At 38.0% G+C, this 13764-nt stretch overlaps 1 protein-coding gene across 5 annotated transcripts; it reads right to left on the bottom strand.

Annotated features, from left to right (window-relative positions):
* LOC137293953 (protein FAM133-like) lies at positions 1-13145 on the bottom strand. 5 transcript variants are annotated; one of them, XM_067824851.1, is made up of 8 exons: positions 13090-13145; positions 12300-12397; positions 11957-12034; positions 11590-11649; positions 11098-11147; positions 10123-10173; positions 5735-5818; positions 1-121 (listed from the first exon to the last, which is right to left on the bottom strand). In XM_067824851.1, exons 2-8 carry the CDS (start codon positions 12349-12351, stop codon positions 71-73), a joined length of 426 nt encoding a protein of 141 aa, XP_067680952.1. In that variant the 5' UTR covers positions 12352-12397; positions 13090-13145; the 3' UTR covers positions 1-70. The 5 variants fall into 5 exon arrangements, with proteins under 5 accessions (XP_067680952.1, XP_067680951.1, XP_067680949.1 ...); XM_067824850.1 differs by having other exon boundaries at positions 12300-12405; positions 13090-13140; XM_067824848.1 differs by having other exon boundaries at positions 12300-12405; positions 13068-13139.
* Between the last annotated feature and the right edge of the window lie 619 nt (positions 13146-13764).

Consider the following 13764-nt stretch of genomic DNA (forward strand, 5'->3'; position numbering starts at 1 on the left):
TGGAGTTAAATCCTTTATTACATAGAATTTCAAGCAGCAGTACTATGTCTTACAGCAATGTCTTCCTCTATCACAGCGCATCATTCAGAAACTGGAGCAGCTGGGCTCGGTTCTTGTCACGCTGGAACAAATCAGATCCACATTTGTAACATATCTATCTGTATTGGCAGATTACCATACCCAACCTAATAAGCACTCTCCTTGTCATTGTAAAATACAGTAAAGGATTTGCTACTACAAAATATATGTGATTTCTGTGTATTGTCACAGTGATATCCTACAAGGGACATTTGATTTTATTTTCTGTCTTTGAAGTTCATGGATCAAGGCATTACAATTATACGATTCAAATGAGTACTGTACTTCACCATACCCAGAGACGATGCAATGCTTCTATGCATGTTCTACTCTCTAACATGTTAATAAACCCTAAACAAAAGGAACAAAGCCAATTCCAGGAATACCACAAACCATATTTCCTATCATAAATAGCTGAGCTCTGTATAGAGAAAAAAGAAAAACCAAGTGGCATGTCTTCTGACATGAACTTTATCATTTCAGTTGGATCAGACGCTGAAGCTGATTTTTTAAAACTTATTTTAGACCCTGATCTCCAGAGAGTGACGGGTATTGCATCAAAGAGTTCTGTTTTATCTCAAACAAAGCAAAGTGTCAACAATTTCTTGCTATTTTCTATATCTTCTATCGCATATTTACAGCATACATTGTGAAGAAGAAGAAGAAGAAGAAGAAGAAGAAGTTTATTCTCATAAATCACACGAAGTGACACAGAGAACATACAGATGATTTACAATATGTACAGTATGGTTTGTGCAAGTCAACAATAAAAAGAGAATTACAATTTTGCACATGGCAGTCTCATTTGTACAGACATAAACCTTCCTTGATATATTTAGCTAATTTCAAAGTGAGTGGTTTATTATGTGATTTCATTATTGAGATGAATTTATTACAGAAGTACCTAGGCAGATATTTATTTCTTAGCGTTGCTAGACCTGAGCATATTAGAAGGAAGTGGTATTCGTCGCCCACTGCATCATTACATAGTGTGCATTTCCTATCAGAAACAGCGATACTTGTCCATCTTCCAGTTTCTATAGGTAATCTGTGGTTAGCTGTCCTGAAGCGTGTATACCATATTCTAAGATTTGGAGGCAGTTCCAGAAGATTGGGATTTAGATTAGGTACTTCTTTATAAAGAATGTAATATTTGCCTCTTGAGGAAGCATTTGCTGTTGCATTCCATGACTGATAAAACTGATCAATGAGAACCCGTTTAAACTTAGTTTTTAAAACATTTGGAGAAACAATAGACTGTGACATCCATACATGGTAAAAGCCAGTATCCCGTAAGATATTTTCTATTGCCGAAAGTAAGTTAAACGTATAATTAGGACAGGCTGACTTCAGGTTATACATGAGAGAGTATATTTTGGATGACAGTTTGTGTGGGAGTACTAGCATTTTACACCAATGAGAAAGCATTCGGATTTTTATAGAGATATCTAGCGGGTATCGGCCCAGCTCGCCGTATACCATGTAATCAGGAGTTGTCATTTTAACCTTAAGAATGTATTTACAAAACTTTAGATGGAGACGTTCTATGAGCTGTGTATTTTCGTATCCCCATACTTCTGAGGCATACAGGAATATGGGTTGTACAATTTGGTCAAACATTTTTAACTGGCAGTCTAGTGGCATATCTAACATTCTTATTTTTCGCAATACTGCATACATGGCTCTGGAAGCTTGAGCATGAAGTCGTTTAATACCTTTACAAAAACGTCCATTATTGTTAAACAAAATACCAAGATAAATGTATTCTTTTACAACCTCAATATTTTCATCATCAAGTTTGAAGAGGTGACATTTTTTACAACTTCCTTTGGAAAATATTACAGCCTTAGTTTTTGATATATTAACATTCAGTTTCCATGTTTTGCAGTATTCTGAGAAAATATTTAATGCATGCTGAAGATCATCACTTGATTCTGCAAGTATTACAGTATCATCTGCGTACAACAGGAGAAACAACTTAATGTACGAACCGATATGATCTTCAAACATACTCCGAGTTGACTTCAAACCAGTAAAGTTGTGTTCAGCAAAGAAAGATTCTAGGTCATTCAAATACAGAGCAAACAGAAATGGTGACAAATTTTCACCCTGTCTCACACCAATATCACAGGAAAAGAAAGGGGATTCGATTCCATCAAATACAATACAGGATTTTATGTTTTGATACATGTTGCGGATAACTCGAAAACATTTTCCATCAATATTATTTCTAATTAATTTTAGCCAGAGACCATAGCGCCAGACAGTATCAAATGCTTTACGAAAGTCGATGAAAACACAAAACAGTTTCTTCCTCATATTTTGATATATCTCTATCAGAGCTTTAAGAATGTATATATTATCTATTGTGGAATAAGATTTCCGAAAGCCAGCTTGTGATTCACTTATCAAATTCGCATTGTCTGAAAACATTTGTAGGCGCTTGGATAGGATTGCCGTGAACAACTTGCCTAAGCAACTAACAATGGATATCCCCCTGTAGTTATTGGGGTCGGCTTGGCTACCCTTGCTTTTATAAATGGGCTTTATGTAACCGTCTGACCAAGCTTGAGGAAAAACTCCATGATCTAGCACCAGGTTAAACAATTTAACATAGGCTGGTAGCATTACATCAGCAGAGGCTTTGATATATTCATTACGTACATTGTCTAAACCACAGGCTTTGTTGTTTCTTAAATCTTTAATACATGCCGTAATCTCAGCTTCAGTGATCCGGCTGTCTAACACAGCTATCTCAACTGAAAACGCATCACTCATTTCTATATTATCGTTATGGACATCGGTATTCAGGTTTTTAAAATGGTTAAATAATGTGTCGATTTTAATTTGACATGGCTGATCTGCGCTTTTACCAAATGATTTCAGGATACCCCAAAATGTTTTAGGGTCACTGCTTTTTGTCTCACGCAACCGCTGTGTACATTTGTTTTTGAATAATTTGTAAGACTTTCTTATAGTTTTTCTGTAGAATTTACTGGCCGAAACGAATAGCTTTCTTTCAACATTGCCTTTATGTAACCCATATAATCTTTTGCGCTTATGGTAATTCTTTCGGGCCAGTTTACATGTTTTATCAAACCATGGTTTTTGATTTGATTTACGTCCTTTTTGGATACTTTTACACCCAAATGTATTCTTGGCTGCGTCAACAAGTGCTTGTGACATGACATTCATAATTCCATTTATACAATCTGATACATTACTAGAATCGATAGAGTCAATTAGCTTATCGATTTCATGCAATACATTACTATCAAGCTGGTTTACATAAACGTCACATTTACAGGATTCCCATGGATTCATTTTTATACGTGTGGTACCCTTTTCACTTACTTGTGTAGGATTACATACCTTCACCTCACATCTTAACTTGATTGAAAGAGCACAGTGAACATCTGACAATATTCCATCAAAATCACATATTTCAAAATCCTCTATATGAGGAAAGATTTCGGCCGTGGCAACACAGTAGTCAACAACACTGGCATTCTTGCAAGTATGTTTTCCGATATCCTTGTCTCTGCCAACTCTCCCATTAACAATATACACACCATTGTTTTTACACACATCCAAGAGCTTATAACCATATGAGTTTACAATTTTGTCCATGCTATGTCTCTCAATGTTGATATTATCTGCACTTAGTATTTCAACTTTAGAGTACAATAGGGATTCGTCAATTTGGTCATTATCCCTAAAAAAGTCATCAATAACTGTATAATCAGGTAAGTCCTTTGTGCGAGCATTAAAATCACCAGTTATGCACACATAGTTGGTAAGTGTAGACATACTAACAATATCAAATTCGAGTTGCGTAAAGTGTTCTTTATCTGCATATTTACTGTTTTCAGGCGGCATGTAAACACATCCTATGATTAAATCAGATGGGAGTTTGAGATAAGTCTTGGAAATTTTACACCATAAGGATATACCATTTGTCCTTGGGATCACAGATATATAGTCTCTCAGATGTCTTTTCACAGCTAATATGATTCCTCCCGATCCACGATTTGACAAAGGTTGAGGTCGAGTGTTTGAGTAGACACAGTTTCCGGGAATATCTATGACATCGATGTCACACAGTTTAGACTCGGTTAGACACAGAATATCATGATCGTTGATGGTGGTAATAAAGTCGGGGTTGATGAGTTTGGATTTAATACCACATACATTTAGGGAAAGAACGGAAAGATAGTTACTTGATACCTGTTTAGGCACTGTATGTTCGGCGTCTCCCTATGCGGTTTCCATCTCTGTATTACTTCTGGCCTGCATGCAGTCCTCTAGTGTGTGCGGCCGGGTGAGGACATTACATCTTGACCCATGGACAGGCTTTCCGGGCTCGTAGAGTCTGTCGTTGATATACAGTCTATCGACTGTTAGTTTTACCTTGTCTCCAGCACGGTATGCAGCACGGCGCACGGGATATAACTGTTTCCTTTTGTCCTGTATTTCTTTCGGGAACTGTTCGTTGATATAGAAGTTTGATCCCTTCAAGTGTGCAAACCCAGCCTGTCTGATTACATCTCTGTCCTTATATTGAGAGAACTTGGCTACTATTGGTCTTGGCTTCCTAGCTCCTGGTCCTCCAATTCGGTGTACCCTATCAAACTCTATATTCCGTTCTAGTTTTAGTTCAGTTTTGATAAATTCATCCAGAGCTTTGCTAGTATCCTCCTCTGGTTTCTCGGCTATCCCGTTGAAAACAAGGTTGTCCCTCATTGACCTTGCTTGGACATCAGCTACTTTGTCACGAAGTGCTGATATCTCTGTGAGTAATTTGTCATTACTCGTTTTACTGATGAGTGCAGATATGTCAGAGATTTGCTGACAGTTCTTACTGACCTTCATTTCTATCTCCGTGTACTGGTGGTCATGAAACTTGGTGCACTCCTCGACAATCCGGACAGTCTCTCTCAGTTCTTTAAGCTCTGTCTCCATGTGTTCAGTACGTAGACTTAGTTTATTCAATGTAGTCTCCATGCTGTCCAGTTTTGTAAGTTTACTCTCCATGTTAGCAAGCTTTGTGAAGAGTTCATCCACCCACGGTGGCTTGCTGTAGCTTGGGGGCGAGGGTACAGGGACAGCTGCGGGACCCGGAGGCCCTGGTGGTGGTCCATACGTGAACACTGGGGACGTCTGGTATTGTCCATACATAACATTGTTTGGTGTACTTTGAGATCCCTGTAGCATGGCCATTCTTCTGATTTCCTCTATATCTAACACTCTTTTAGTGTGTTGCATTTTCACACATTTTTCATCTTGGGGTGGACTTTCTTGATTTTTTTTACTTCTGTTTCTTTTCCTTTTCTTATTGACATTCATTCATTAAGCTCCGCTTGGGTTCTCACCCGTGAGCTCTCAAAAACACGTCTGTACCCAACGGAGTCCAAGCCAAACCTGTGTAGTTTGTGTAGTTGTTTCACACTGCATCACTAAGTCAACCCAGTATACATTGATCAGTAATTGGAATCTCTGATTTCCACTGACTATGATCAAAATCATACAAGTTCCATACTTGTACATGTTTTATACCCTGGACCATCAAAATGATTGGCTTTTCTGCCTTAAGTTGACTTGTTATAATATACCTGATCAGTTAATCATGTAGTCTCTCCCATTGACTGAAGCTCACCTGTTTATCATGCTTGGTTTTCTTCACCTTCATCTTGATCTTCTTTCCAGAGATGGCGCTACGAGCACCTTTCTCCTTCATATACTGAAACAACAGAGGTAATTAATGACAAGAGTTATCAGCCACAGCAGGTTTACAGATACTGGAACATGGGAAGTAATTGGTGACCAGAGTTTTACAGATGTTGGAGCAAAGAAGGTAATTGTGAAAACAGTTTGGCAGATATTTGAACAAGGGAGGTAATCAGCTACAACAGGTTTACAAATACTATACTAAGGCGTGTTCAGAACCGCAAGCACTCGTGCTATTGCCTCCCGTGAGCTCTCGCTTTGGCCCTGAATGGACGAGGGCGCTTGGTTACATTAAAGTTTAAACCATTTGTGACCAACTCGTATTATTCCAGATGAAGCCGAACAGTTTCTTGTAATTCTTGTTGGAGGTTAGGGAAAAGGGTGAGTAGTGACGAATGACATTCAACATGGCTGCCATCTTGGTCTGGTTGGTGAGGCAGCTGTGAGGATGGATCGCATGTGCGCACAGGTGCTCAAACAGGCACAGGCATTCAAGTGTTTGCTAGTGTTCGTGGGTACTCAAGGTTCTAAACATTCTTCTTGATTAAGGAAGGTAATTACTGACTAGTTTTACAGATACTGGAAGAAGGGAGGTATTTAGTGAGATCAGTTTTACAGAGACAGGAACAAAGCAGGTAATCAGGGACAAAAGTTTTACCACCTTTCTCACATTTCATGGTGAGGCGAGGTGAACTAAAATGAGTTTTAAAGATCACATATACTCTAGGGGGTGCAAATGCATAAATCACTCATTATTCATCATTATAAATGAAACCCCATCATTACAACTGTTCATTTTCATCTGTAATTACCTTAAATCGACCTGTCTGACAACAGTGCACAATTCTCAGTAGCAAACGAAATTTCAACCAATCAGATTGGCACGTCTCTATGACATAATAGTGGGTATAGATATGAGGGTCTATGCCGAATTCATTTACATTTCAGGGGGTAAACTATTTCATTTAGAGGTTTGTACAAACCTGAAATCGTGACAGTTGTTGTGAAAAATGAAAGCTTCATGTTCTCACAATCTACTATCATTTAGTTTTGTCTCCTGCTTTGATTGTTTCAGAGACGATTCTGTCAAAATCACTTGGTGTCGCTTGGTTGTAATCCGTGATAGGTGGTATAAACCTACACGTTATTTGTCATCATTCACTTGATGCTCAGTTAATGAATTTATAACAGGTATAATTAGTGGTAACGCCACTCAGATTACCCAACAAAGGTCCCAATTTGGCATTTCTTGTGTCTGGATCGATCAAATGATTAACCAATAAAATGCTGATTGGTTAATTACTTTTATGCAGATTTACCTGGGGATTTGTCACAAGGTAGTGTTTATGTACTTACTAACCTATACTGAATACACTCTGTCGTGTCTGTGTCTACGTAAAAAACAACACCCGTCTTTCAATGGATTAACCGCCAATACATTGATTGATTGCTCATTATTGGCTTACTAAATTACTTTTTTAAAAGAATGACGCACATTATGCAATTAGTTGCCAGGTGTGCTATCTTGGTTGACCAATAAGACTATACAGCAATGTGAAAAACCTGACATCACGTTTTCATACATTAGACTGCTAAAAGACACATCACTTGGGAAATCTGCAGATGAATTATATATCACTCGTTTTTGTGGATATTAATGGATACATTCCTCGAACAAGGTAATAGCCTGACATTGCTCATATAACTTTAATTTGTTTTAATTTTAATATTTGCATTTTTTTTTATTAAGTTGTAGCTTTCAACAGAATCATTGTTTTCATCTTGAAGTGCATTGATACAGACGACATACAATAGGGCGTGCGTGCGAATTATGATTCATATAGGCAAACGATAAAATGTCTAGATATTACATTCCTGTTATACATTTGCAGATCGCTTCTTCCTATTAAGTTTCAAAATGCATACAAATATGATTATAAAGTAATTAGGATTATGAGACCAAATATAAAGATGTATACTGACAAGAGTCTGCATACTGGTGAGTGAACGTTTACAAACCACGTAAATTTAGCAAGTGAAGAAATTTATCACGCAATATTTTCACTTCAAACCCGACCTCGCTTATGTTATGTTACAGTTTGTGTCATCCAAAATCCTTTTGGCCATGATTCAAATACATATTTAACTACTAGGAAAACACAGTTTTGATTTTCTAACTTGATGAAAACAAACAATAATCTCAATCATTCTAACAGACTTTAGCCCCTGACTTCACGATTTTCAAAAAAGGCGGCTGCCCGTCTGAGAATGAATGCTATTTAAGTTTGTTTTCACTGACGTACAAAATCAAAATGTATTAATTTATGTATTTTATTGATGGACATTAGGATTTTGCATGACACTGCTTATAACACAACAATTTCACTCTTGAAAGCGAGGCGGGGGTCGATATAATATTACTTACAATAATATTGTCACTTCGACCACAACCTCATCGCTTCCGAGGAAGAAAGCATTATATTCATGCAAAATCCTTTTGGTCAGCAATGTGTAGTAAGCAGTCTTGATTTTATAAACTCAATGAAACTTGAACTCCATTTTCTATCCTGGAAGCGTGGTAGGTGGCAACCTATCTGATTTAGTATATACACACGACACTCGCTTCACACACACAAACAACCACTTTAAGCACAAACTACAGGGTCCGGTGGAAATCTGTCCATAGTGACACCATCACCCAACCCCAACGAGTAATTGACAGCAAACAACAATTCGGCATGTCTTTGGTGACGTCGAGAAATGACACAATCAGGGATCAAACCTGGGACCTTCTGCTCTCTGAACAGACAGTCTGACCACTATACCACAGAGGCAGTCTCACATTTCATGAACAGATTTTTAAAGCATTATTGTATTTCCAGGTCAAACTGCTCACAGAAACTGTACTTTGTGCAAAGAAATAATGCCATTTGTTCAATGTGACATTGGTCTCAAATCTCAATGGTATTCCTCTCACTCAAGCTAGTGAATACTAGTTCAGCTAGCTGAACTAGTGAATACAAACCTGTGAGGTCCAGTAGCGCATAATGGCTGGATGCAAGATGTGATTAAACAAGTGTATATGTGTTATATTCATGCAAAATCCTTTTGGTCAGCAATGTGTAGTAAGCAGTCTTGATTTTATAAACTCAATGAAACTTGAACTCCATTTTCTATCCTGGAAGTGTGGTAGGTGGCAACCTATCTGATTTAGTATATACACACGACACTCGCTTCGCACACACAAACACAAACACTTTAAGCACAAACTACAGGGTCCGGTGGAAATCTGTCCATAGTGACACCATCACCCAACCCCAACGAGTAATTGACAGCAAACAACAATTCGGCATGTCTTTGGTGACGTCGAGAAATCAGCAAAATCACGAGCTTCCTACACATTTTCTATACAACTAACTTGAAATCGTTCCTTCTGTGACGTCACTGCAGGGCTCTGGCGACAGAGCTACGTAATCTGTCTGTGGTTTTGTTTGCAGGTGAGAGAGAAGCAGATGGCTTTTTAGCAACTTTTAAGCACTTGGTATTAAATAACCACAAGGTCTTTTTTAAAAAAATGGTGTTCCGTTTATGACTAACCAGAAGTCTTTCATATGCAGTGGTAAAAAGAGTACCAAAAACTTGAGTCTATTTGTTCTTTAACATTGTACTTAAGAATCTTTTGTACATATGTGAACGTGCATGCATGACAGTTTGTCTTAGCTCACTGAGATACTATGCCGCAGTTAACCATGAACACCCTACTCGGACACACTATACTGATTCCGAACTGACCTTGTTGTACCTATTAATGCCAAATGCTAGGCAGGGAACAATAACCATATTTTAACATCTTTTGGTATGACACGATCAGGGATCAAACCTGGGACCTTCTGCTCTCTGAACAGACAGTCTGACCACTATACCACAGAGGCAGTCTCACATTTCATGAACAGATTTTTAAAGCATTATTGTATTTCCAGGTCAAACTGCTCACAGAAACTGTACTTTGTGCAAAGAAATAATGCCATTTGTTCAATGTGACATTGGTCTCAAATCTCAATGGTATTCCTCTCACTCAAGCTAGTGAATACTAGTTCAGCTAGCTGAACTAGTGAATACAAACCTGTGAGGTCCAGTAGCGCATAATGGCTGGATGCAAGATGTGATTAAACATGTGTATAAAGAAAGAGGAGACTGCAAGAATCATTTTAATGATCCCTAGGTACCTGAGTTCAATAAAAAAATTTCATGCAAACATGAAAAACATTTTTTTATGTTTCAGTGATTTCCTCTCAGGAAAAATGGACTATATGATACCTTAGAAAGCTGGACTGGTCCCTTGTCCTTGGAGTGTTTTTTCTTCTTCTTCTTATGTTTGAGGATTTCATCACCATGTATCATCCAGGTCAAAGGTCAAACAGTAGATGCCAGGTCAAGGTCACATACCAACAAAGGGAGGCAATCGTTAGTTATGCAATACTTACGTATGTAAAGGTGAATGTGTAAGATACATATGTTATTAGTGTGATGCAGGCATTACTTCAATGACACCACATCATAGAAAGTTGAATGGCATACACAAACATACAGCTTGTTCCATCCACATGTAATGAATTTATCATTACTCAAAATATATCCTGCTTACCTTAATTACAGAATTATCATTACACATTTCAACTGCAAAGACTTATTGTCAGAGAAAAATATTTGTGTGACATCAGATCTGCGTTACCACAAACATGAATTCAAACAGGGTCACAAAATATGACATGACAACCACATGAAACAATATGAAGCACAATGCTGTCACGATATTCCAGTAATCTGATGATGACCTGCAGATTGATGTCTGGACCAGGCTAGGCAGGGGTTGATAGCAAGAGTAAAGAGCATACGAGTTACCCCACCGCTGTGCAAGAGCAAAGAACCCTTCTCAACCAGTACAGTGGTGCATAATAATCAAAGTGTCAAGTATTAATACCACATTAAACAGATTTCACAGTAATCAAGAATAACTGGCGCATATTGAGTCTAGGAATTTCCAAAGTATCTATCTCTACATGGATTAAAACAATTTGTGTTGCTTAACACTGCACATCAGCCAGTCTAAACCATGAAGTGGCCTGCAAACTATTTCAGAGACAAACACAAAAAGATAGTTATGCCATCCTGTTCATATACAATGCCATACAATCATCCAAGCCTTATCTACCGGTGGCCTCCACAACCTGTCCTAACTCAATCCCACATGACAACACTCATCAGTTCTTTCTTAATGAACTTTCTCAATACCTTGTGCTTATGCTTGTGGTGTTTCTTGCTCTTCTTGTGATGGTTATCATCTGTATAGAAAAATTACATTTATTTAACAATGTGTCTTGTCTCTAAAATTCTAGCTGTTATGAATCCATATTTCATATCAATGGCTTTCAACTGAGAAGAAACCTGATATTTTCACCTCAGTTTCAGAATGACCCAAAGAGTAGGTTATACTTTCATCTTTGTGCTAAGGTGATAAACACAAATGTACCTCTGGAGAAAAGGAACAAACCAGGATGGTGCAGACAAACCAATGACACACCCTTGAGGAAAAAGAGGATTCAAACTAAGATCAGTGGATCCTCCTGTCAGGCTGAGGGACATAGTTACTAAGAACACTGGATTTAAGGAAACATGTCTGAAGATGGACGAGTACCAGTGAAACACATATAACATCAATTGTTTAAGGATGAGGATGTTTATCCCATGTGTCACAGTGTTTGTTCAAGAGGTAATGTAGCTCACCTGATGATGCTGAATCTGAGGAGTCCCTGTGTCTTTTCTTCTTCCTGTACCTCTCCACATCTGAAATAACAATCAAACAATTAGCATAATTCAAATACGTTTAATAGGTTTAAATCAGTAAAGGAACTTAGTATAACAGCCGCCATCAATTTCAAACTGCATAAATATATCAGTGAAATAAATTCATTAATCATTCAAGTATTAAAATAAACATCAAAACCTATGTCATGAAACATGCAGTATCATCAAACTTGCTACTAGAACTCTATGCATGATAGCAATGGTAAAGTGAAAGTGGTCCAGAACTGTCATTGTATATACTACTAAAGTTCAGCAGACCTTCAAGAGATGTATGTTGCAAGCCTACCTGACTCTGAAGAGGTGGAGTCAGTGTCGTCACTGCTGCTGTCACTAGACACGTGCCTGCGCTTGGTTGGCCTTGTATCTGGGTACAAAAGAAATTCTCCCTGTAAATACTTGATACCTGAGAGATGCAAACATGAAAAAATAAAACTCATTGTTTGTGTGGTAAGTCAAAATTTGAAGAGATAAAAGTTGAAGGTAAGATGAACAAACATATGAAGGGCACTTTCGTCTCTTTACTGTTGTTACTTTTCTTCTCCTAACACATGCTCCAGACACTGGCCCCAATCACTGGGCACCTCACCTTACACATAAGATGCAATTTGAGCTCCCTGCACTGCACTTACCACTCTCCTTGTCTCTGCTTTTCCTTCTACTTGAATGTGATGAAGACTCCATATTCTTTGCCAAATGCAGCTTATGTTGTCATAATATACTGGACTATCTGAAGAACTGATGAAATTGTTTGTATTACCAATGTCTTCTGCATATATTTTTGAACAAATATCAGTTGTTGTGGGGTTTTTTCTTCATTAATAACATGATTATAAATATCAGTAAATATCCTGTTGTTAGTGTCTTAAGGCAGTTATGTAATGAGACATTTATACACACAGTGGAGCCTCAACCTAACAATCTAGTGGATCACAGACATACCTAACATTAGCTACATCATGGTTGTCAGCAATTATGTCTAGTCCTCACAACCCACAGGATATTTGGGCAATTATCTATTCTCACAGTATGGACTGAGATCTCATAATAGAGGAAATATGGTATGATGTTAATTTGCTTATGGTCTGTCATGGCTCAACCCCCTACAAGCAATGGAACAAATTGGTAAATTTCTTTCACTATAACGAAACATCTCACGGTGCATCTTGAAATGCTTCTGACAATAGCGGGCTACGCATGTCTCTCGGCTGTTTTGATTTTCACAAAGCGCTCGGTGTTTTTTTCAAAGGAACACATATTTTGACATTCATAAAAGTGTACTGATAGCCTCAACTGGTCACTGCGTCTGTAAGATCCTGAAATAGTGTTGCAACATTGTAAAAAGCTACTTCTAGATATTGTAACTACCAACATTTCGGTGTATAAATACCCTTGTATACCAGTGTGTTTGGTCCTACGCACCGTGTCATTACCAGATGCAGTGTCTCGTCAGGGGGACATAACCGACGTTCAGAGTTACTCGCCCCTTGTGAATGAGCTGCTGTGCTAGCAGTACCGTAATTCCTCTAGTAAATACCTAGTAACCTGTACACGCAATCCTATACGTTCTGTTCAAATGACAGAAGCCGCGTCACTGAAACAAGCTTGGGCGATTATATGATGAATTCCACGTGGTCGTTTGATTTGTTTTATTGTTTAGGACTCTATCATTTTGCTAAACATCAACCGTCAAACATCAGTTAATCTAACCTTTTCATATATCAGTTCCGTCAACCTATTTTAAATGATCACGACCATCCCTAAATAACGTTCAAGTTACTCTTCAATTTTAAGTTTGAATAAATTTTACTATGTGTATGATGTACTGTATATAGAGTTGTACATCTAGGGAACTGCTAGCTGTGTGCGAAATAGCCACTAGTCCACTACTCCGTGGCTAGTAAGAGATATCCTTAAAACCAATAAAGACAACGCCAGACATAAAGCTTTGGTGGTTTCAGTTACGTATACTGCATAGACTGGTGTCAGCTAATTCTTGTTTGGCCAAGATTAAGATGGCAGCTAGCAACAAATGCTCCTTTTATGGGGAGTGTGCTGAAACTCTTGTTCATTTATTTGGAGAATATTTGTCCAAAT

This window comes from Haliotis asinina, chromosome 8 (genome assembly GCF_037392515.1).
Source record: "Haliotis asinina isolate JCU_RB_2024 chromosome 8, JCU_Hal_asi_v2, whole genome shotgun sequence".
Lineage (NCBI taxonomy): Eukaryota > Metazoa > Mollusca > Gastropoda > Lepetellida > Haliotidae > Haliotis > Haliotis asinina.

What these genes read in the sequence shown, in the direction of transcription:
- LOC137293953 (XM_067824851.1), bottom strand. Translation starts at nt 12,351, where the DNA reads ATGGAGTCTTCATCACATTCAAGTAGAAGGAAAAGCAGAGACAAGGAG. An exon ending in ACCACAAGCATAAGCACAAG is followed by an intron (nt 10,174 to 11,097) that starts GTATTGAGAAAG and finishes CTCAAACATAAG; the next exon opens with AAGAAGAAGAAAAAACACTC. An exon ending in GACCAGTCCAGCTTTCTAAG is followed by an intron (nt 5,819 to 10,122) that starts GTATCATATAGT and finishes CTGTTGTTTCAG; the next exon opens with TATATGAAGGAGAAAGGTGC.